General features: G+C 38.4%; 1 protein-coding gene across 8 annotated transcripts in view; it reads right to left on the bottom strand.

Annotated features, from left to right (window-relative positions):
- Positions 1 to 203: 203 nt before the first annotated feature.
- The window catches only part of CNOT4 (CCR4-NOT transcription complex subunit 4), a gene marked incomplete at both ends in the record, with an annotated part of 39,974 nt that continues 18,335 nt past the window's right edge, over positions 204 to 21,842 (bottom strand). For 5 of the 8 annotated variants that reach the window (XM_079547232.1, XM_079547230.1, XM_079547231.1 and 2 more), the window contains 5 exons: positions 204 to 505; positions 1,264 to 1,476; positions 15,827 to 16,324; positions 17,950 to 18,199; positions 18,472 to 18,529. In XM_079547232.1, coding sequence (XP_079403358.1) covers positions 204 to 505; positions 1,264 to 1,476; positions 15,827 to 16,324; positions 17,950 to 18,199; positions 18,472 to 18,529 — 1,321 coding nt within the window. The remainder of the gene's footprint in view (positions 506 to 1,263; positions 1,477 to 15,826; positions 16,325 to 17,949; positions 18,200 to 18,471; positions 18,530 to 21,842) is intronic. The other 3 variants (XM_079547235.1, XM_079547234.1, XM_079547233.1) reach the window with 1 other exon arrangement.

Raw genomic sequence — 21,842 nt, forward strand, 5'->3', positions numbered from 1 at the left:
ACCGGCTCAGCAGAAACTTAATGAATCCGGCCATGACCCTGTGATGGCATTGCATTTGGGGGGGGAGGTTTGATCAGGAACTGGATTCTTCAGAAAGAAAGATATGACAGGGAACAGTAGGTGGGTGTGGGAAGGAGTCGGGGTGGGACACTTCCTGCATTTCTAACGTTGTTTTTTTTTTTTGTTTTTTTTTTCCTCCTTTCCTAATGACGATCCAGCGCTGAGCTCTGTAGTAGATCTGTGGGGGTTTTACTGGGGGGTCTGAAGGCTGTCTGAAAGCCTGGGGGTGGGGAATGGAAACTGGTTGGGTTTGAAGGAGGAGAGTAGGGATTCCAACTGGCTCTGTGCAGAGGGATCTGTGTGCCGAAGGGATTACTGTGGTGCGTCTGTGACGGCGCTGCACTGGGGCCGTCCACCTCTGTGAGGGCCTGAAGAGATTTTAGCCAATGTGGAGGATTGTCATCTTGAAGGGTGTCTAAACTGTTTCCTGTGGAGGCTGGGATACCTATAAAGAGAAGAAAAAAAAAACAGGATACACGCCAGTCAGAGCAGAAGCAAAAAGCCAAGCATGAAGGAGGTCAATTTAACCTAACACAAAGCAACAGTGAGAAAACATGATTAGTTTGTACAAAGAATGCATTTTACATTATTATATATAAATCACCCTGCCCACAAAAGATTTAACATTAAATCCAGATAGGAGAAAGTTCTCCTTCAGAGCTCTTTTTCTATCAAGCATTCTGTGCAGCGACTGCATCCCTGTTTCCATGACCTTACCACGCTGATCCCCTACCAGTACCCTGCATGCTTCGGTTCCTACTCTGCCTACCTGAATCATGTTTCAGCCTCACTAGTAGGGAAACACAACCAGACAGCCAGCCTTATAAAAGAGAGCTTTATAAACAAGTGGAGTACGTCCCTTTTTAAATAGGAAAGTCCAGTTAATGCCTTCAGTGCCTCAGGACCATCGACGCACATACCGGACATGCCATCCAGCGGAAGGGACACCTAAGTTGACCCTACAGATAAGCACTGATCATCCTGACTGCCTGCAAAGGTCCCAGGCATGCACTGCAGAAGGTCAGGTGACACTTTATACCTAGAGTTTCCACACAAATTCCTGGACCCTTGAGGTTTTGTGGATGGAAGCTGGAAGAGACCACCGCATACTGACTTTTTTTTTTTTTCCAGACGTAAATCAGTTTGTGCCAAACACCCATTGGATGGTTTGCCAGCGGAGCTGAAGGAGTGAGAAACGATTACCTGTGATGATTGCGGGGTCCATCCAGCTGCCAGAGCTGTCCCAATTCAGGCTGTCGGTGGTGGCAGTGTTGGACGTTGGTACACTGTGGTTGGCGTTGGAGGGGGAGGAAGCATTGGGCAGTCCACCAAAGCTGATGTTAATGTTCGGTAGAAGTGCCCTTAGCCCGTCCTGCCATTCCTTCATATTTAAACTCTCTACAGAACTGCTGTTGTCTAGGAGATTTACCAACAAAAAAAAAAAAAAAATGAAAGATAAAAAAAATAAAAAGCTGAAGTTAGAAACAGATGTCCTTCTTCGGTGGGGTATGGGATTTTGTTTTTACTTTTTAAATTCAAGCATTTAATACTTTCCCTGTCCAAAAACTAGGGTCAATGTTTATATGGTTCATCAATCATCCAGAGGATTGGCAGGTTTTAAACCAAGTGTAAAGGAGTGGGAGAAAGATTTAACTCCTCCCCCAGCTCCCCGTTTTTTCTTTTTCAGTTCATGGACTCAATTCCTCAAGGGCACAGAGGCTCTCCTTCCAATACTAATCAGGTAAAACATACCAGATCCTTTACGAGAAGACCTCTGGCACAAGTCAGCTAACCCAATTCATCTGCTTTATTAATGGGCAGCAGATCTGAAAGGGTTGTCTTCTCTGAAGTATATTAAAATGAAGAAAGGCTAGGTAGGGCTTTGCTACAGAAACCGAACATAATTAAAGCTCTCGAGGAACCAGGGAGGCAGGGGAACATCACAGGTCTTTTCTGTTTTGTATAGGCTGATCATTCACAGCTCTACAGGTGTTCTTCTGAAGAAAATGGTAACTAAGTTCTCATGAAGTTGGAAGGAACACGATTTCCTCTTGCAGTTGAAGAACAGTAGAAAAAATTCTTTAAAGACCTGTTAGAGTAAGTTCTGGCACAGCAACATCCTCAAACTTTGGTTAGATGCAAACCAGCTGGGTACCATGACTGTCAGATCTGAACTATTTGGCTAAGTTACTCAGAGCATGTATTGAAAAGGGACAACTTGGTTGTTAACAACAAACGATCCCCAAACACAATTTGCAAACCATGCTACCTAACACAGAGCATCAGATTCTTCAAACCATCTCCTTCTTTTGGTATGCAAAAGCAAAACAAGCAAGAGCATCCTAGTATTTACAATCAATACAGAAAGCCATATTTAATATTATCTTAAAGTCAAATATATTTAAAAGGAGAATGGTGGGTAGCATGCTTATACTATGCTCTGATGAAAACTCTGAAAACAACTTTTTTTTTTTTTTAAAAGCCATTTCTGCCTGTCCTAATTGAAGAAAAGATCTTGATGTTAGCCAGGATATCACTGTGAGACACATAGATGACAGTGCTACTTCATCAATAGAGATTTAAGTCTTCATGGAAAATCAGAGGATGTTGCTGACTTGCAACTCCATACTTGGACCCTGAAAAAAGCAGACTCCCTTGCAACCAAACCTGCCCAGGCAATTTTTGTAAGGGGCAATTCTCAGGAAGAACTGGTGCCTTTTGTTAGGTCTTTGTAGCAACAAAAAAGCAAGTTCTTGAAATCTTGCGCTTTCATAATGAACTTTCCCTTCTGAGACTGGATTTGTATTTTCTCTTTAAAATAAACCTAATGTAAGATGTTCTTTCACTCCAGAAGTGTAATAAGTTCAGTCACAAATAACGATAAATCATGCTTCAGCCTGTGTCATCAGCTGAACTCAAAACCGAATTTCTATGCTGGTCTGCTGTATCCACTTGGTCAGTGACGACTGCTGGAACGACACCTGCATTTGCTTCTATCCCTTCACATGTCTCATACAGATGCTTGTGCTGGAGCAGCTATCTGTGTGCATGTCCCTGCATTGCAAGTCAGCAGCTGACATCAAGAATGTCTGTGGCCAAACTGCTGCTGCCTGTGGAGCCTGGAAAGGGGCTAAACACAAACGCAAGGAATGTATTACAAAGATCATCCCTTTTGCCTGGACAAGTTTGTGGGGTAGAATTTGATGGTTGAGTGATGTTATCCCCATTCACTGGCTGAGGCTAAGCAATCACTCTTCTCCAGAGGGCAGTGCATGAACTACCCCGATGGGGAAGAAAGAACTCAAGTGTAAGCAAAGAAAAAATCCTGTCAAAGTAAACTCCAAATCTTGTCTAATACACGCACCACGTTTCATCTAGAGATTCAAATGTTAAGTGCTACAGGAGGAAAAAAACAAACTAGTAACTGCAGTTCTGTTTTGAGCAAGTAACTCAGACCAGTTTTTAGTAAGCTTAGCACACAGACGTGAGAAAAGCAACCTGGAGTCCCAGCTTATGTGTCGCTATCTCCATAGATGTGTGGCAGGAAGGTGGTCTACAAGTCATAGTGGATGAGAAGAACAGGCTTTTCACTGACTTGTCCTAGCTGCTATTCATTTGCTGTTGAGTCATAGTGCGTACTGCTAGCTTCCATTTCTACTTCCATTTCTCCTACTGTGGGAATATGATCTACTTCCTGTTCTCCTTAGAGCTCCCACTTTTTTCCCTGCAATATGATGGCACACAGACAGTTTTAAGGAACTTATTTTTTCACTGAGACCTGTAAGATTTATTTATTCTAAATCTAGTTACAGAATCTTTTTTCCTGGGTTAAAAACAAATTGTTTTAAGTGCTAGCCAGAAATATCTTTGATTTTTGCCCAGTCCTTCCAAGCATTCATTAAAAAGCTTAAGAAGTCCCAAAATTCATCTCTCAGGGCAATATTAACTCTTTCACAATCCCAGAAATCACTTTGTGATGGATTTCATATGGCACAGCATCAGTTTCCACTTCAGTTTTTCACAACTGCTTCCAAAAGCTTGTGCAAAGCAATGCAGTTCAGTTTAATTACTTCAACTATGGGGCAAAACGCACACACAGGATTCTTACTAAGACAAAGTGTAAGCTAATATGATTACCAAATGCTTGTGAGTTGGGGATCTGCAAGCTCCCCATGGACTTAATCACAGATACTACTAACCCCCAGCATGTCTGCAAAGCTCATGAGTGAGCAAATAAACCACAAACCTGCAATGTATGTACGGCACATGCGCACACTATGCTAATTAACATCACTGAGAAAGTTCAGTGAAAACAAGGCCATCAAGATAACACCATTTATAAGAAATGGGATAGGAAAACAAATACCACGTGGCAATAGGCCATCTTGGGCTAGAAAACATGGATTATTGTCATGTTATACTCCATATACTGAAGACATTGTACAGGGTTCATAAGAGTCCAGAAGGATAACAAGCATTTGCAATAAAATATTTTCAATGGAACCTCTTCAAGGAATGGAAAAGACTGACACTTTCTGATGAAGGGCCATCTGTGAGGCAGGCATTGCACACCACTGCTATTTTCCCAAACAGAATATAAGATAGAGTAAAAGAAAAACTTTCAGTACAAAATGGATTAAAAGGATTCAATATCATAAAATGATATTATTTGCTAGCAACAATGAAGTTTTATTTATCAAAATCTTGTGCTCCTGGGTACAAAAAGAGGCAGATTTCAGATGTCCCTTTCTCAGATAGCTGAGATTGTGGAGGCTGAAAGGCAAACTATGACAAAAGAGATTCTGCCTTCTGACAGCAGAGAAAAAGCAAGCACCACATTACTGAGGCACCTGTAACAGGTTTCCAGCTTCAATAACAAACACAGAGTTGAAAACAACAAACCAAAGCTTCACAGCTTTCTCCCAGCCCCCAAGGAGAAATGCAGCCATTACTCTTGTAATATGGGATGTGGTAAGGGATTACGTGCATTAGGGGGTCAGAGCAGGAGGGATCGATAGAGTGTAGATGGTAAGGCTCTATCCCCCTTCCTGCACCACCCTCTGAATCCTCAGTTACTGGGATCAGGTGAAACACTCAGCTGGAAAGCATCCTGATGCAAACCAGTACCATGACCAATCCCCGAGCACCATACACAGCAGGACTCAAACCAAAACAATTAAATCAGCATGTCTCTGATGGAGTCTGTCAGGTTGTAAGTGTAAGTGAAAAATAAGTCGACCACACAGGTAGAAGTTACACCCACCAACTTACAAAAACGAGCTCCCTCAACACGTTATTTTTTATCAAGTTTATGGCTATCATAAAGCTAGTACCGTATTTGTAAACAAAAGGTTAACTTCCAGTTACTACAGATCCACTACAAATAGCATTTTCTTACCTTACCCAACTTCACTTCCTGATACAAAACACATTCAATTTTTGACTGGCTAACGACTTCAGTTGGACACCATAACCTATGAACATGAGAACCAATGCACTATCCCTTCTCTTTCTGAAGGAGCAGAAATACTGTCTCCTTCAAGAGCCTCATCCTGCTTTAAAGCAGGATGACCAGAAAACAAGTCCAAATCCAGTTAAAAGCAATGAAAAGATCTTATACATCAAGATGAAACAGAATAGATTAGAGATACCTCCCAGCCTAGTTTCTGGTACAAGAAAATAGCCTGATGAAGTTTCACTGAAAGCACCACTATTTGTATGAAAAATAGACTCAAATACTGTTTTCTGACTGTATTAAACTTCAGCCTCCTCTTGGTGTGCATTTCATAACCCCGTCTGGTCAAGTGAAAACTTGAGTTTCCAGAGATGAACAGATTAAGCAGTTATGAAACAGCCTGGATGGTGACATAACAATATATTCTGATAGACAACACTACAATGCAGACCGAGAGGTGTTTCAAATCTGGCCATACCACACTGGTGATATTGGTTCCCTAACATTTATGCCCAGGGTAATGGGACACCAAGTCTTAGTGCATTTGGTGGGAGATGAGCTCACTATGATCAACTCTGTATCAACATTCAAACAGTACCTTCTTAACTAAGAAGGAAGAGCACAAGATCCTCACATTAAGTAAGAGCACTACAAGCATAGTTCTTTGCAAAAATTATATTCCAAGTTAATGCAAGAGTCTGATTGTACTAACTGCATAAAACTTAAAATATCTTTATGCCAGAGGTCCTACATATTCTTGTTGACTTTTCAGCAGGACTACTCTGGAAATGTAGGCTGCAATTATTTTTTAATAGATTGGTACCCATCAGTATGCCATGTGTGTGGCCATGGCACTCAACAGTGCTGCTGACCAGCCCCAAACAAACGAAAGAAATTCAGAGGAAAAACCACTGTGTGAGAAAAGAAATGAACATATTGCAATGTCACGTAACTAACTGCACAAGCTAGCAACAAGTGCAGAGAGCATCAGGGTATACTCAGTAACTGAATGCTTGTTGCAATGATCTGACTCAAAGGAGGTCCTTACCAAATCTTCAAGGATACCATAAAATGAAAGGTTTTAAGCCTTGGCAAAACAACAAGAATGACAAAGTTGGGTCCAAAACAGAAATAACAATAGTAATTAAAAAAAGAGACAGGAAAGAGAACCTTAAAGAGTTTACCAAGAATTTTTCAACTTGATCAGAGACAAGTATGACCACCAAAAAGAGCCTCACACCTTTGCAGTGAGACCTCTATCAGTCCCATTTTAATAGATACCACAGTCAACTCATGCATTCTGTGAAACATTCTGTTAAAGAAGCCACTGTCACTTCAGAACAGATTCTTTTCATTTTAGAATGACCTTCCGCTATTAGTATTTCTCTTTAGCAAAAAGTTGTCCAGTAATTCATTTTGTAGGAAGAAGAGGACATTCTGATACATCCTAAAATGAAGTGATTCCCATTATGTGAGATACACAAGTTTTTGGTTCAAAAGTCTTTGAACCAAAGCCTCTACACTTAACCATCTAAGCAGTGATAATAAAAACTGTACTTGTGACACTAATACAAATAAGTTTGTCTGCTCACAGAGTTTTCAAATATCACTTAAACTGCTAAAGTCTGAAGGACTTGGTTCTCAGACTCCTGAAACCTGTGATTTCTAGGAATCCCAGAAAGTTTAAAGCACATGAGGTTAAACACACAGATACACAGGTCTGAAAACATCACTCTCAGAAGGTGGCTGAATCTGCCCACATTCAGACTGCAGCGCTGCTCGTCAGGAACACAAGTAGCCACTTTGAATAAAGGGTAATAGAAAGTAAAGCTTCACAGATATTCTCTACACATGGGAAGCAACTTGGCAATCTAAAAAAGATAGACCTTTCTAAATATCATTCCGCAGGGCAGTTTTCAAATCAAGATCATATGCTCATGATCTCCAGGAGCAAGGGGGGCAAAGAAACACAGACACAAAATCGGGTTTGGTAAGAGATACTACTCTGAACTTTAAAGTAATGCAAGTAAAGCAGCTTTTATCTTGCCTCTACATTGATTTCTATGGTTAGATCAATTCCACATCTACCCAAATTAAGAGAGGTCACATGAATCAAAAAGCACTATTTTTTCACTTCTTAAATAAAGTGCAATTTAACATGCCTGTAAAGTGAATTATAAAGTACAAGATGAATACACAGAATTCTAAAGAATGCACTTTAAAGGGGAAAATAAATATTTTTTTCTCCTAAATTTTGCTTTTTTTCCTGAAGGTCTGATAGCATAACCTGTGACTGAGTAACTACTGAGAGATATTCAACAAGACCCATACTCACTTTAATGTACAGCATCAGAACTTGTATTACATTTGAGAAAAGCCATTTTATATTAGTATTCTGTCCTTGTGACCGACTTATACATACCATGGCTTAAGAGATCAAATCTAATACATAATTACAGCAACCAGCCACCTAATATTAAGCTATAAAGAAATTTCACATCAAAGATTCTAGCTGTCATTGAAACATATGCCTGAGCTTAGGTCAGATGTTTCCGAAGCATGCTGGAGCACTGCAGCCTTTTTATCACTGACTTTAATTATTTATTGCTGTAATATAGCATCACAGTGTACAACCTCAATCTACATGCAAAAATGACAACATATTTTGTAGTACTTTCACCTTTGTCAGTAAATGTCCTTTCATGAGCTAATTCCCCATCCAGAAATGGATCCTCTAAGAACACACACAGTTCTTCCAGCAATAATACTAAATCTTAATATAAACCTAAACTGAGCTACAAAGACTGTTAAGACACTGCAATTAAAAAGATAATCAAAATCCTACATGTAGGACATTTTGATAAATCCCAGAAAGACACGCAATTCCCATTCAGTTGAGAAAAATAAGTAATTTTAACATAAGAATGTCTTTTACTATTAGTTCCTGCATCAGACTTCAATCTCACCAGGTTACCACTTACTTCTCAGTTGAAAAACGCTTTCATTTCAAATGAAAATCCTTTAAGGGTACCATTATTTTTTAATTTTTCCATAATGTGTAACAGTTACTGCTGAGGTTTATTTGTAAATACACGATTCTGTGGGAAGATAAAGCTTCAAGAAACTTAAACAAAAAGTAAACCTTTCATGACAATAAATTAATTTTGATTACTAACTTCGAATAGAGATTACATATTTAAACAAAGTGAAGTTGATTTAGAAATAAATTTATATATATTTATATAGATTTATATTTATATATAAATTTATATATTAACTGTCTGTGCTTTTTGTTAAGGTTGATCAAACTAGAATTTGTGTATTTGGCTTAATCCACAACGGCGTGAAGCTTGAAGTCTTTTCACAAGATGTGGCTTTGTTTGACAACATTTGTTTCACAGAGCTTTTATAACATTTGGTGAATCATCCTTAAAGAGTTTGGCGGAGAGAAGGTCTTGCTTTTATAACCAATAAATTCCGTCTACCATCCATAAAACACAGACAAGGTCCCCGTGCCACTGAAGTTCCTTTGGTGAGACTGCTACAGACATGGAACAGTCAGGGAAGGCTGACAGGAAATCCCTTCCCTCTGTTTCCCCTGGATTCTGCTGGAGAGTTGCTCCAAAGCTGCCAGAGTGCAAATTAGGTGAGCCACTAAGACAAATTTTAGCCAGTGAAGCATTTATTTCAAATCTAGCTATGTTAATGTGATTAGTCATTCCTCTGATACGGAGCAGCCAAGAGAAGTTGGAGGATTTTCATTACACTTTTTCTTTACATTGTGACTCTTTCAAAGCAAAATTATGCAATTAAAAGTGGGCATTGTGCCACTCAAAAAATGGCTTTCACTGCCATCAAAGACTTTTATAATATCTCAGAGAATAAACAAAGCTCCCAGGGACAAAAACATAATATTTATACACTAAGCTTTCTTTGGGATAGTATCTCCTGTATAATTGTAAGAAATAAATCCACAGCCTTTTTAGAACAGTTGCAAAGATCAGCACCAAAAAGGCAATGGGGCAAGGAGGGGGTGAGATGAGATTTTAAGACAGATGGAGAAATAGCAAGACTTAAAGGACAGGTGCTGGGGATGAATTTCTCAGAGACCATGACACGACTGTGTTATGTTAGACAGAATTACTAGTGAATACAAAGTATGTGGAAGTGAGGAACAAGATAACAGAGGTACAATAAGGAATATCCATAACAGGTTTCAAACAATGTGACTTAAATCTTGACGCTGATTTAATGTTTTAAAAATTAGTCTGAAATCCCACTTCCACATACTTTATTTTAAATTTAGCAGCATTAAAAATAGCACCTCCAGAGGAAGGGAAGTGAGCAAGCCAAGAGTTTGTTTCCAAATGGAATTAACTTGTTACATATGGTGCTGAACACTACCTCTTAACTAGTGAAATACATTAGTTCTGACAGAAATAAAAGGAGAAGCATGAGAGCTGGAGCTTATAAATAAATGCTGAATTCCAAGGGGGGGGGGGAGGAAAAACACACACTGGCACACAGCACAGCCAGAAGATGATGGAGGGAGAGGAGGGCAAAGGCCTTGCAATCTTCCTGACAGAAATTGGTCTGAGGCACAAGAACTGCAGAGTATTCAATCATAAAGATTACACCAAGAACTGTATCATCTCTGCTGAGGAGAGCAGAGCACACATGACCTCTGTAGTAGTCCAAACAGCTTTTTTTTTTTTTTTTTTTTAAAAAAAAAGTAAATTTAAAAGCAGTGTTCAGTCCTTTAATTTCAAATAAAGTGCAATCTTGATATTGGTGTAACATCCATTTCGAAGAGTAGCTTCCCTGTACTCTGCAAAGATTCAGGCCTTCAGAGGTGCCAAATCTGGCACTTAAACTATTAGCTGCATCACTTCCAATGTTTATACCTCATCAGCTAATACTTCAGCTACAGGCAGCCATGGATCTAATCAGGAGCACAGAAAAGAATGTTCAGCTGCAGTGCTTTCCACGCTGCTGCCGACAGAATGCCAAATGTCAGCAAAGACCAGCAAGGGAGCAAGCAGTCTTCTTTAAAGGCTTAGAACAAATTTAATGGACTAATACTTCCTACTGTTAAGTGTAAGACCATCTGTACTTAAAACTGGCATTAAACCTTTCACGCATTGCCAGGTCAAGAGGAAAAGTGTAGCAAAATGCTCTTCCAATCCACTACAATCAAATAAAGGGACATGAGGCATTACCATTTAAACTGCATTAGCTGTTGTTAGGAGGATGGGATTTAGTAAGTTTTGTACACAGCATTTTGAGATTGAGTTTTACAATTTACGGCATTGAACAGCAATACGACACAGGTCAGACCCTCTTTTAGAATGGAAAAGAAAGGAAAAGTAGCAAAAGCAAAACAAAAAACAACAACAAAAAAAACCCACCAAATCCTGAAGAACTTCATAACAAATGTTAAGCCAAAAACCACAGGAAAAGGTCAGCACATATGCTGTCATTTCAGTTTCTTTGGATTTCTGCTTCTGCATAAAACAAGTCGTGATTTCGGTATTAAGTATCACCCTAGACAAAATCCAAACAACAAAGAAGTTTGTGTCCTAAATGGAAATACGGTTGCATTTTGGGAAAACACCAAGTCAAAGACTCAGTACAAAAAAAGGACAGTGCTAGTTCTGATACCTCACCCTTCTCCATAATCCGAAGTCTAAAACAAGTCATTATTAATATATTAGGATGTTTCCTTCTTTCACTAACCTTGCCCCAAAGGTGGCATTAGACAAGAAAGGATTTGGCGTTCAAGATGAGCTCGATAGCTAAAGACATGGAATCAGGAGAAGATGCAAACAAGTAAAACTGTTAAAGTGTGGAAAAGCTCAGGACTTAAGTCTAAATGTAGGCAAGACTCAAAAGTATGCATGATAATCAGTGTCTTGTATGCGATGCCATTACTGCAATGACTGCTGGATGGCACCCAAATCTAGCAATAGGTCTGTCCACCTATTTATTGACTCAGTCTTTAAATATACATAATTCCATCAGTTAAACTTTGCATATTAAAGAGATAAGCTACAATAACAAAAAGCCCTTGATAGAACAATATTTGGATTTACCTATTATTTCCACCTACAAAGACTTATGACATTCAAGACCCATTTTGAAATTCCAAGGAACAACTCACAGTCTCCTGCTATCTCCAATAAGTTTCAGATTAAAAAAATTGATTGGTTTTACAGCTGATATTTTCAAAGACAACATAAAAAAAAATCTTTCCTTCTAAACAGGCTTTAATTCTTTATGTTCTCTATCCCTCTGTATTCACAACTGACAGATCCATCACAGATTCCTAATATCTGTGCGAAGAATATACACGCAATGTGGTACAGAATGAGTCTTGGAAAAGTTGCAATTCAGCCACCTCATTGTTACTGAATTGAGAAGTTCTTGCAATTATGTTTTCATTTGGAATTAAATTCAGGATAATTATGAAATTAATGTATGAAATTACAGCCAGTGTGTCAGAACGCCAATTACTCACATCTTACATAAAACTGACAGGAAAGGTGGATTAATTTCCAGCTTTTCATTCTACTTTTATCTGTAATTTTATTCTTACACTTCTTCTATATAATAAAAACCATGTCTATCAACCACCCAGTAAGCTACATATTATTTATTTTTCCAGTACTAATATGTACATATATTATCATGTGTCTCAAAAGATACTGTTAATGTGGGATCTACTCTGTGACTGATTCTGTGACCATACCTAGAATTTTAGAATATAACACCAGGCAGGCTAGCAAAGATGACAGTGTATTAGTTATTGAAGTACAAGGCTTCCTGATAGCCTAAAGTAATACTTAAAAAAGTATAACATCCACACACACTGCTGTCAGTTTATCTTTCCTTTGGTTTTATGTGAAGAATAAACAACAGCTACACAATCTAAGTTTGGACTGTTTTACAAGCAAGCTGTCTGGAAAGTCATCACTAAACTTTTCTCCTAAAGCGTATTTATAGTTTTAATTATACTGTAAACTTTCTAACCCATCCCATTCCAGAGAACAGCAACAAGCCTGATCTGTTTGCATCAGCTATTTTGCAAAATCATATTTTCTGGGGGGAGGGAGAGATTCAATTTGATTGAAAAGTTCCTTTAAAGACTGGGGACAGACATTTCTTGATGAGCATTGCAAATTTCAAGTATAGTCAATTTTATTTTGAAGTCAACCGTGTCATGGTGTCATTTCACCAGAAACAGTAGAATAAGATTAATAAATACCAATTCTGAGAAAGAAGCTACCAAATCCCACACAAGTTATTTTTAAATGAGAACTTAGAAATACTAGGTAGGACCTGTGTCTTCCCATTTACATCTACTGTGCTTCACAGAACAGAACAACTTGGATATGTGGAGGTATAAACACAGCACAGCTCTGATTTGAGATGAGACAAGACTGCTTTAGAGTATTACATATAACATGCCAAACGTGGATGCTTGGCACTCACGTGAATACTAACGTCTACATACGGTAGAAGCAGCTGGAGTTCAGAAGACATTGTCTTCACACAAGCTCCAAAAACACAAATAGACGTAAATGAAGTCAACTGAATTTGAGATTTAAAATCTAGCTAACTTCAAATTGAGGTTTTAAGATGACTTTAAAAACTTCTTGTTTTCACAGAAAAGGAAAACAAGAAAAGGGCTGGTTAACCACAGCAGGCAAACTAATCAGATGATGCATGGAAAAGAATGTTCTCCATTATTTGAATGGCAGGCCAAATATAATTTGCTTTAGAAAAATTAAAACTGTAAAAATTGATCAGAAATCTTAGGAAACATGCAACTTTGACAGAAGTTGGGGATCTCTGCTAGAAAACAACTTGAAGTTTTGCTTACACTGTTTCTTTTGCTGTTACAGCTGCAACAGCCAAGTTGATGACATTTTCTAACATACCCTAATACATACTAGGAAAAAACCTAACAAGAGGAGCTTTGGGTGTGTTACAATTAATCTCTCCATACCACTGAATGAGTATAACAATACACGTGGCCTTCTTAGGTCAGCTGGAGCCTGTAACAAACCACTAATATAAAGTCTTGTTTTGGTGGTTTCTTTATTGATATACGACTTCCCTCCCTGTTAGCCCACCAAGTAGGTGAATCTATAAATCAAACAGGGAAACTAGGGAAATCCTACAATTACATACCTCCTGCTGATAGATTAAAAGCAAGCGTAAGGAACTGGTATTATTCTTTCAAAAAAGGATTTGTTGAGAGGCTTGTACACTAAATACAGATTTGAAGCTAAAATTCATAAATTGGAAACTATCAAGTCAGCATACCAAAACATGGGCACCTCCTGATTTTCAAATTACTTGCATTTCTGAAGCAGTTAGAATCACTGCAGGAAATCCAGTGTACTACATGCTATACAAATAACACAAGCACCAACTATCAAGCAACACCAGATTGACTTGAGACTTCTGACAACATGAAAAAAAAGCAGTAAATCTGTGTTTGCACAGACTTTTTTCAAGTTACACAGAATTAACATGCAGATTGGCTGAAAAGCATTTGCACAGCAGCAACTGGTGCTAACTATAAACTAGGCAGTGTTAACAAAAGCCTAAAACCAATACAAAAGAACTTTCCATAGAGACTACAGCAGATGTTTGTTTTCCATTCTTAGCACTGTAACTGCCAAAGTAAGAGAGATCAATTGGATCTAATTTTGTTGCATACAAAAAAAGATACACTGAAGTATCATTTCTGTTGCCGAAAAACACACAGGGAAAGCACACAAAATGGGCTGCATGTAGCAAACAGGAACACAACTGGTTCCTACAAAGAAATCCACTTTCCAACTGCTAAAATGAATTAAAATAATGCAATTTAAAGAACACTTTTTGCAAACTTAGAAATAACCTGTACTGAAACAGATCGTTTTTCAACACTGAACGCTTTTCCACACCCTCCTACTTCACAAGACAGTAGTGTTACCAACCCTGTGATTAGCAAGTTTTAGAACTTTGAGATGAAGTCAAAACTTTGACTTGTAACATTATTCCAAGTTCTTTATAGTTTACAGAGAACCAATCTGCACTCCTAGAAACACTACTTTTTAACACCATATAGAAAAAAAAAAAACCAAGTCCCCCCCATTTCAATGCAACCAATAACAGTATTTTTTGTTTAAAACCTTTGTCACAGCCAGCATAAAGACTTTTGAACTACTTGCATTTGTCCTCTCGACTAAATGATTATACTACAAATCAGTTAAATGACCTTGTACTGTAGCTTCCACAAGCCTCCAAAGAGTACAAAGAACAGAAAAACAAAGCCAGAAACAGCACTTACATCAGAGCATCAAAACCAAGTAACTTCTTTTACATCACTATCACCTAGTACAGCAGATAGTTCTCAAAATCCAACAACAAAAATCCACATCAGCAACATCTCAAGCAACAGTTTTCCCTACCTCAAGGCTATAAAGAGCTTACAGAGTTTCTACTTGTAGTTTATTATGAAACTAACATTTTTTTTCCCTACTAGGATAAGAGAACTTGTGTGGGTCAAGGTACGTAGTAACTGTGGAAGCAGTTTTAAAAGTTCACTTCTGGAATTTGATCAGAACAATGACTGCTCCTTAGCTGTAATGCTTACTGTAAGAGCCTATCAATTCACTCAGAACAGCCTGGAATAGTGTGACTATGCATTTATTTATTCCAACATCAGGGCCCTCACAATCAGGACGAATCCTCTTACACACACTGCAAGCATCCGATCAGTGAAAGGTTATCACAACATTAAGGCCGTCTGCAGCACAGGAATGAACAGCACTGAGTGTTTTATTATGTAGTCACCTGGTTGTGCACAAGAGGGAACAACCCCAGCCAAGACATCAGGCACTAATTATCATTATAATTTTTTTTCAGTTTTAGGAACTCTGATCAGCACCTGCATGTCAACATGAAAGTCACAATGCACTTTCAGGGCCTACTTACTAATCTTAAGAAAAGCCCAGTCTGGCAAAACTGAAGAACCAAAATACCAATCTGCTTAGGCATAAAATTAAACGGGCACAGAATACTCCACCTTCCTTATAAAGCTCAATGTTACAAGGCTAAACATCCACTTTAAAAAAAAACACATGGAAAGGGCATATTTAAAATGATGTTCTCCCTCTCTTCATAAGCCTAGTATAACAGTTAAGAGATAAAGTTCTACCACTTGTAGCTGGCTATTTCTTTTTCCTGTCCTGACTCAGAGCTCTAAGCTGAAAGCATGAAATAAAATCACATTCACGGCTGTCCTGATTCACCTACCTGATATAGGGATCCCTCCCAGACCTGTGCTGTGTTGTGGTTGGAGATTCAAGTCCAAGAAATTACTATTTGAGGTGGGATTTGCTGTGTGGTTCAAGTGCATGATGCTATTGCGTGGAAAGGCCATCCAAGGATAGCGAGCTGCTTGGCCTGGAAAACTGAAGGAGTTGTAAACTGCTCGATGTTGTTGAAACTGTGGGAACCTCTGTGGCATGACTGGAAAGGTGCTACTGAGAGAGTTGGCATTTGCGGGTGCAGCAGGATGCAGAAATCCAGAGCCTGGCCCTTTGGCAGCTGTAGTGTGTGGGGAAGGGTTCTGAAGAGATGTGGGCGAGAGGGAAGGTTGGTCTTGAACTGACAGTTCCTTCTCAATCAGGTCTGCTAAGGCTTTGCGGGTGACGTCAAAGGGGTCAAACCCTAAGTCGTCCTCTTGCTGTTTGGAGGAACCAAACCCAAAAGCCGCTTGCCAGTCTGTGGAGGAAGATACTGGTATAGTTTCTGTTGGAGAGGAATAAGATTTAGAACAAGGATTAGTAAGTACTTGCCCATAGAAAAATCTCAGCCTTAGCATGTTTTACTGTTGCGAGTTTATCCCTCACGTAATATTTGTTTGTAAATTGCTCAAAGACAATATTCATCAGGAACTCCATTTTCAGACAAATGACAAATTTCTGCTTTAGTTGAAGCTGCAGAACTAGAAAGCAGAGGTTTAACTGCAGAATTCCTTCAACTGAATAAAAGCTACTGTCAAATCAGTATTTTACAGGAAAAGCAGAGTAGAAAGAGACCAATGAACATTATAATGTTATATAACATTATACTTAACATCCAGTTACTGGAGGGATGTGTAACCAGAGTTTAAAGTTGCTCAATATTTTGTTTAAAGTATTAATGCTGTGCAAGAAACTAGGTGGGAGGACGTAGGGTGGAAGGAGGTATTCTCACAGATACTTCTGAGTAGCAGTTAAAAAAGAAAAAAAAATGGCTACTACTACTGAAACAACAAGCCAAAGTCCTAAGTGCGCACCTGGATTAAACAAAGGAAATAAGGCACTGTGTTACAAGATACTATTAAATATCCTTAAGCAGCATTGCAGAGTCTTCTCTGAATTTTCAATTGGCACTTATTCCCTTATACTGCTTAAGTTTTTTAGTTCAGGTTTAGAGCATGCCGTTCCAATTTTCAGAATAGTTCTCCTTGAAACTGCACTGAAGAAAGCAAAGTTCAAGGAGGCAGCATCACTTACATTAACTCCCTCTGCTGGTAGGGAACCTAGACTGCTGCTTAAGCCTAGTGTCCTCTCAAAAAGAATATCTATAACTCCATTTCTAGAAAAAAAAAAAAGACAAACTCCCTGCCCTTCACATTTTTACTGTAATAGCAATAATATATTTTTAATAATTATGGAAAAAAAATTATGCTACTTGGAAGTTGTCTCCCACTGCTACTTAATCTTCACACTATTGCGTGTATAGTACATTAACAGCATGTTATTTTCCTGATAATATTATTTAAAAATATTTCCCAGAAGGGAGAGAAACATTAAAAGATCAGCCACTAAGCTACCAGATATAAAAGTATCATTACATTCTATTTATTATCATTCTTATTTTATTTATTTTTCTACCACAGCTCAGGTTTCTAATTCGAGAACTTTAAAATACTGTTAAAAATTCCCAAGACTGTATCAATACACCTAATACATCTAAAAAGACGTTTCACTCAAGTGAAGTGGTATTTTGTGCCTTCCAGTTACTACCTTTAATGGTACTTTTATCTTCTCTGAATATATATAATCTCACTTCAGAAAGATTATTCATCTTCAGATAACTACGCAGGATACGTAAGAAAATTTGGAATTCTGCTGCACAGAAGTAGGCAAATGGCTAAGAAAAGCAAAGCAAATGCTCGGTTTACTTAGCCATGCAGTTGGAAAACTCGAAAAGTTTCTTTCAGAAGAAAATTTATGTCAATGCAATTCGTCTGTACAGTAGTGAAACCATGAAAGCATTTGTGAATCAGAGACAGTGATATAAAATACACCCCAGAGTTTAGTTTCAGACATCAGTTGCAAAAGCAAGCAATACACAGCAATGTAAGCTGGGTGCAGAGCTGTGCCTACCTGATGTGAAGAGGCTCTGTGGTTCTGGTGCTGTAGGCCAGTCATTTGAAGTCTGTGGAGAGCTGGGGAATGGAGGAAGCCCACTGGGGATGGGGTTAGGGTGCCGGAAGTTGTCAGAGAAGAGCGACTGTGATTCTGTTACAGCTCCTTCAAAAGGAGACCGCGCACTGTGGTTAGATGAACTGATGGGTATGGCTGGATTGGGTTTTGTTAAACCAGGCGGCGGTGAAGGTGTGTCACTATTTGTTATCTACAGGCAAAGGACAAAGAGAGACAATTAGGTCATGAGAGTTTATGTATATTCCTCACTAGCAGTTGAAAATTCTCCTCAAAACTTCCAGCTGCTTTCAGTTTAGTTATATCATTCAGTATGATTTTTAACATTAAGCCAACTTAGCAGTAGCACATTTTAGTTTTATTTAAAATTACACTACACTTCAGAAAGTATTTTCCTCCCATAATATAAGCTGCACCAAACCAAACAAACTCAACTCGTGTTCACAGGATTTATCTTTGTCTTACCTGCTGGGAGCTGTCACCATTTCCTATACTGAGGGAATCTGAAGGTTTGTCGATAGGGCTGCAGAAGTGGGAAGGGAAAGAGTCAGTAAGTTACTTAAGTATTTAATGTGAATATCAACGTTTGATTTTGCAGTGATAGAAAAGCTTTGAAGTAAACCAAAATTAAACTGGAGGAGTTAAGAAGGAAAAAAGTCGACTCTTTGAGACTTTAGTTGTAAACATTCCAATTATTTGCCATATAACATTTCTTCCCATGACTCTCCACTCTGCTTGTGGAGTACCCTGTTACGGGACAAAAGAAAAGTTATAAATGCCTTCAGAGTAAATCTGCCACTCCAAACCCCCCCCCCCCCCCCCCCCCCCAAAAAAAAAAAACCTTATGTTCTATAGCAGCATTCCATTTGTGATCAGTTCTATCTCCTTTATTACTGGAGTAAAACTCGGGAACAGATTTGTTTTCTCAATTCCGAAGTTGACAGTTCCCATATAAATCCTAAATAAATCTAGGGAAAGAAGAGATTAAATTAACTACCTAATCCTGGTATTAAGAAAAGCTTCGAGGCTGACGGGAAGCTTGGTCTAATAAAAATTAGTTCCAAGGTGAGAAAATTGATTTTTGAGATGACAGAAAGCAAAAAATGCAGGAAAATATAACAAAAATTGTCAATAAATGAGAAGAGAAGGTACAGCAGAAAGCCACCTCAGAATGCTATTGACTAAGAATTAACATGACAGCTAAAATGGCACACCTTGGGATTCAAGATTTGACAGGCACTTGTGAACAGCCTTAATTATACTAAATACCACAATAATGAAATGGTGAAAGTTTAAGTTAAGCTCTAAGGCAGAGATTTTCATCTGAAAAATATTTTATCTGCTCTTAAAAGAATACACACAAGCATCTGACTGCATAGCCCCAAACACTAGTCCTACAGACAGTGACCAGAGATAAAATTCTTATGAACGTGACAAATTATGGGTGTAACCTGTTACTGCAAAGTAAATATAAATACATGTCATTTTAACTGGGTGCAGACTTCAGATTCTAGCTACACTTTGTTTTCAAACACTCTTTGCTGTTGAAAAGCATAACATTGCATAAAGCCACATAGCAAAGTCCAAAATTCAAGGATTTGCTCCTCTGCTCATATTTATTCACCCCCTCCAAGACTAACCAGTCTAAAGTCAGTAGATTTAATTCTTCTCTATTCTAGAGAAATTGTATAAAAGCTACTCATCAATGAAAACAATTTGGGAGCAAAAGAATGCTGAATTGGCATCTCAAAGGTAACTGAAGGTCAAGTATTTACAATCACAAAAGAAAAAAATCAGAGGAATATTTGCAATTTGCAAGACTTACTGGGGTACTTGGTGGTTGAAAACTATTTTAAAAAGTTCTTCTACTTTGAATAAACTCCCTTATTTTATTAATTTCTGCATACCTACAGCACAGAAATTTGCTGTAGACTTCATTAATCAAATGAAGTTGATTGCAGAGCTCACACGCCTGGTATGTTTTCTCAAAGCCTTTGATAGGGACTCACAAAATCACAGCTCAGAGCTATGCAACAGGCAACTGTTAATAGCAATAAAGATGCAGAAAGACAATGATCATTACACTTGAACCTGCTTAAGAAGGCTTTAATTTTAAGACATGCTTCCAGACCCCAAGAATGAGCATGATTCATTACTGACTGGTCATAATATTTTACTCATATGCAGTACATGCTTTCCAGAAATGGTGAGGAAGAAGTTTCATGTTAATACTGAGATGCAACCATAGGATCTGCCCACATCTCAGCTGAATTGGTATTACATCTAAGAAGTATCACTTACAGCAGCACTCAGTATCACATCAATACCGGCTTAAAATGAAGATCAGCTGCCTAATCAACAGCACTACTTCTTGAAATATTTAGTATTACCTTGTTACTTTCCCATTCAACCTCTGAATGGGCCCAATTTGGTCCAGCAAAACACTGGAACAGTATGATTTTAAGTGCAAGCAACGCTTGCAATGGGAGAAAACAATTCTATGCAAGGGAGGCACCAAAATTGGGCAAAAAAAGTACTGGTCAATAATGAAGAAGTCATTGCAGGAAGATGAATTACTTGCTTTGTATACAGAAGCCTCAGTTGAATGTGCTGTCTTACTGTTCCTGTTAGTGATCAAAAAATCATGGAGTCATTACTCTACAGTAGTGTTTTTGGAACACATTACAGTGAAGAGATGACAAACAGCATCCCTAACATTTAAGTTTCCTTCTCTTGAAGGTTTTTCTAGTGTTAAGTCTCCTGATGTACAGCAACTAACATGTTATATTTGTGGAATGTTTTTGTACAGAATTGAAGGGTTCGTTTTTGGCTAGGACCATGCATGGCTGCAGGCAGCTTTACAAGCTGTTGATGCCCTAATTATGCAGCTCACCTCAGCCCATACCTGTACCGTCACTAGTAATGCGACGGTTTTCCTGCAGTCTGCCAATCAGCCATTTTGACATGGGCTAAGCCAAGCTCGGCTTTCTGTGTCCTGATCAGGATTTGAATCCAGTTCTCCAACCACAGAGACTGGAGAATAATTCCCTCCACACCAATCAGTGAGAGAGAACAAGCTATCTGAAGTATAAAAGGCAGCACAATTACCCGAAATCTGAGTCTGCACCATCTGGAGTCATGTGTTCTGGGTCTGTGCCATTTTCTAATATAGGAGGCGTTTTCCTGTGTTCCATTGTTAAGCCGTTGGCTGATTTACTTGAACTCTGTAATGATGGCCAGGCATCTTTGTTATTACTGTTGGGTCTGGAAAAAGGCAAGAGTTAAAAAAAAAAAAAAAAAAAAAAGAAGAAAAAAAAAAAAGAAGAGTTCAAGTTATGAAGAAAGTGTTTTAAAAATTGTAAGCACTGAGGAAATGAATCCTTGAGCCAGATAAACCACAAAAGCAGATTTACCTGGATATTAGAATTTAAATGGTGATGATTAAAAAAAAAAAAAAACATCAAGGGGTAGAGATGGGAAAAAGAAAACTGGGCAGAACCCTCAGTTTTCTTCACTGAATAGATAACTGCACTGCCAACGCTGGAGTCTGAACATGTTCATTCAGGAAAAAAAAAAAAAAGTCCACTGACAGTTTCAAGTATCCAGACCTATGTATACCTCATTTGGAGTTACTGGCTTAATCCCATAACTATTTTAAGTCATTTAAATCATTAACTAAACCATTTTTAAGAAAAAAAACCTTCTACATCCCAGGATCTATCAAGCCTGGCTCAGATTAAGTTTGTGTTTTATTCCTGCACAAGAGTCCACAGCATTACTAATGGACCATGAGACCAGTCAGATGAACATTTTTCATTCAAGTTACTGCTCATTTC

The sequence above is a fragment of the Tetrao urogallus genome (assembly GCF_951394365.1).
Source record: "Tetrao urogallus genome assembly, chromosome: 1".
Classification (NCBI taxonomy): Eukaryota; Metazoa; Chordata; class Aves; order Galliformes; family Phasianidae; genus Tetrao; species Tetrao urogallus.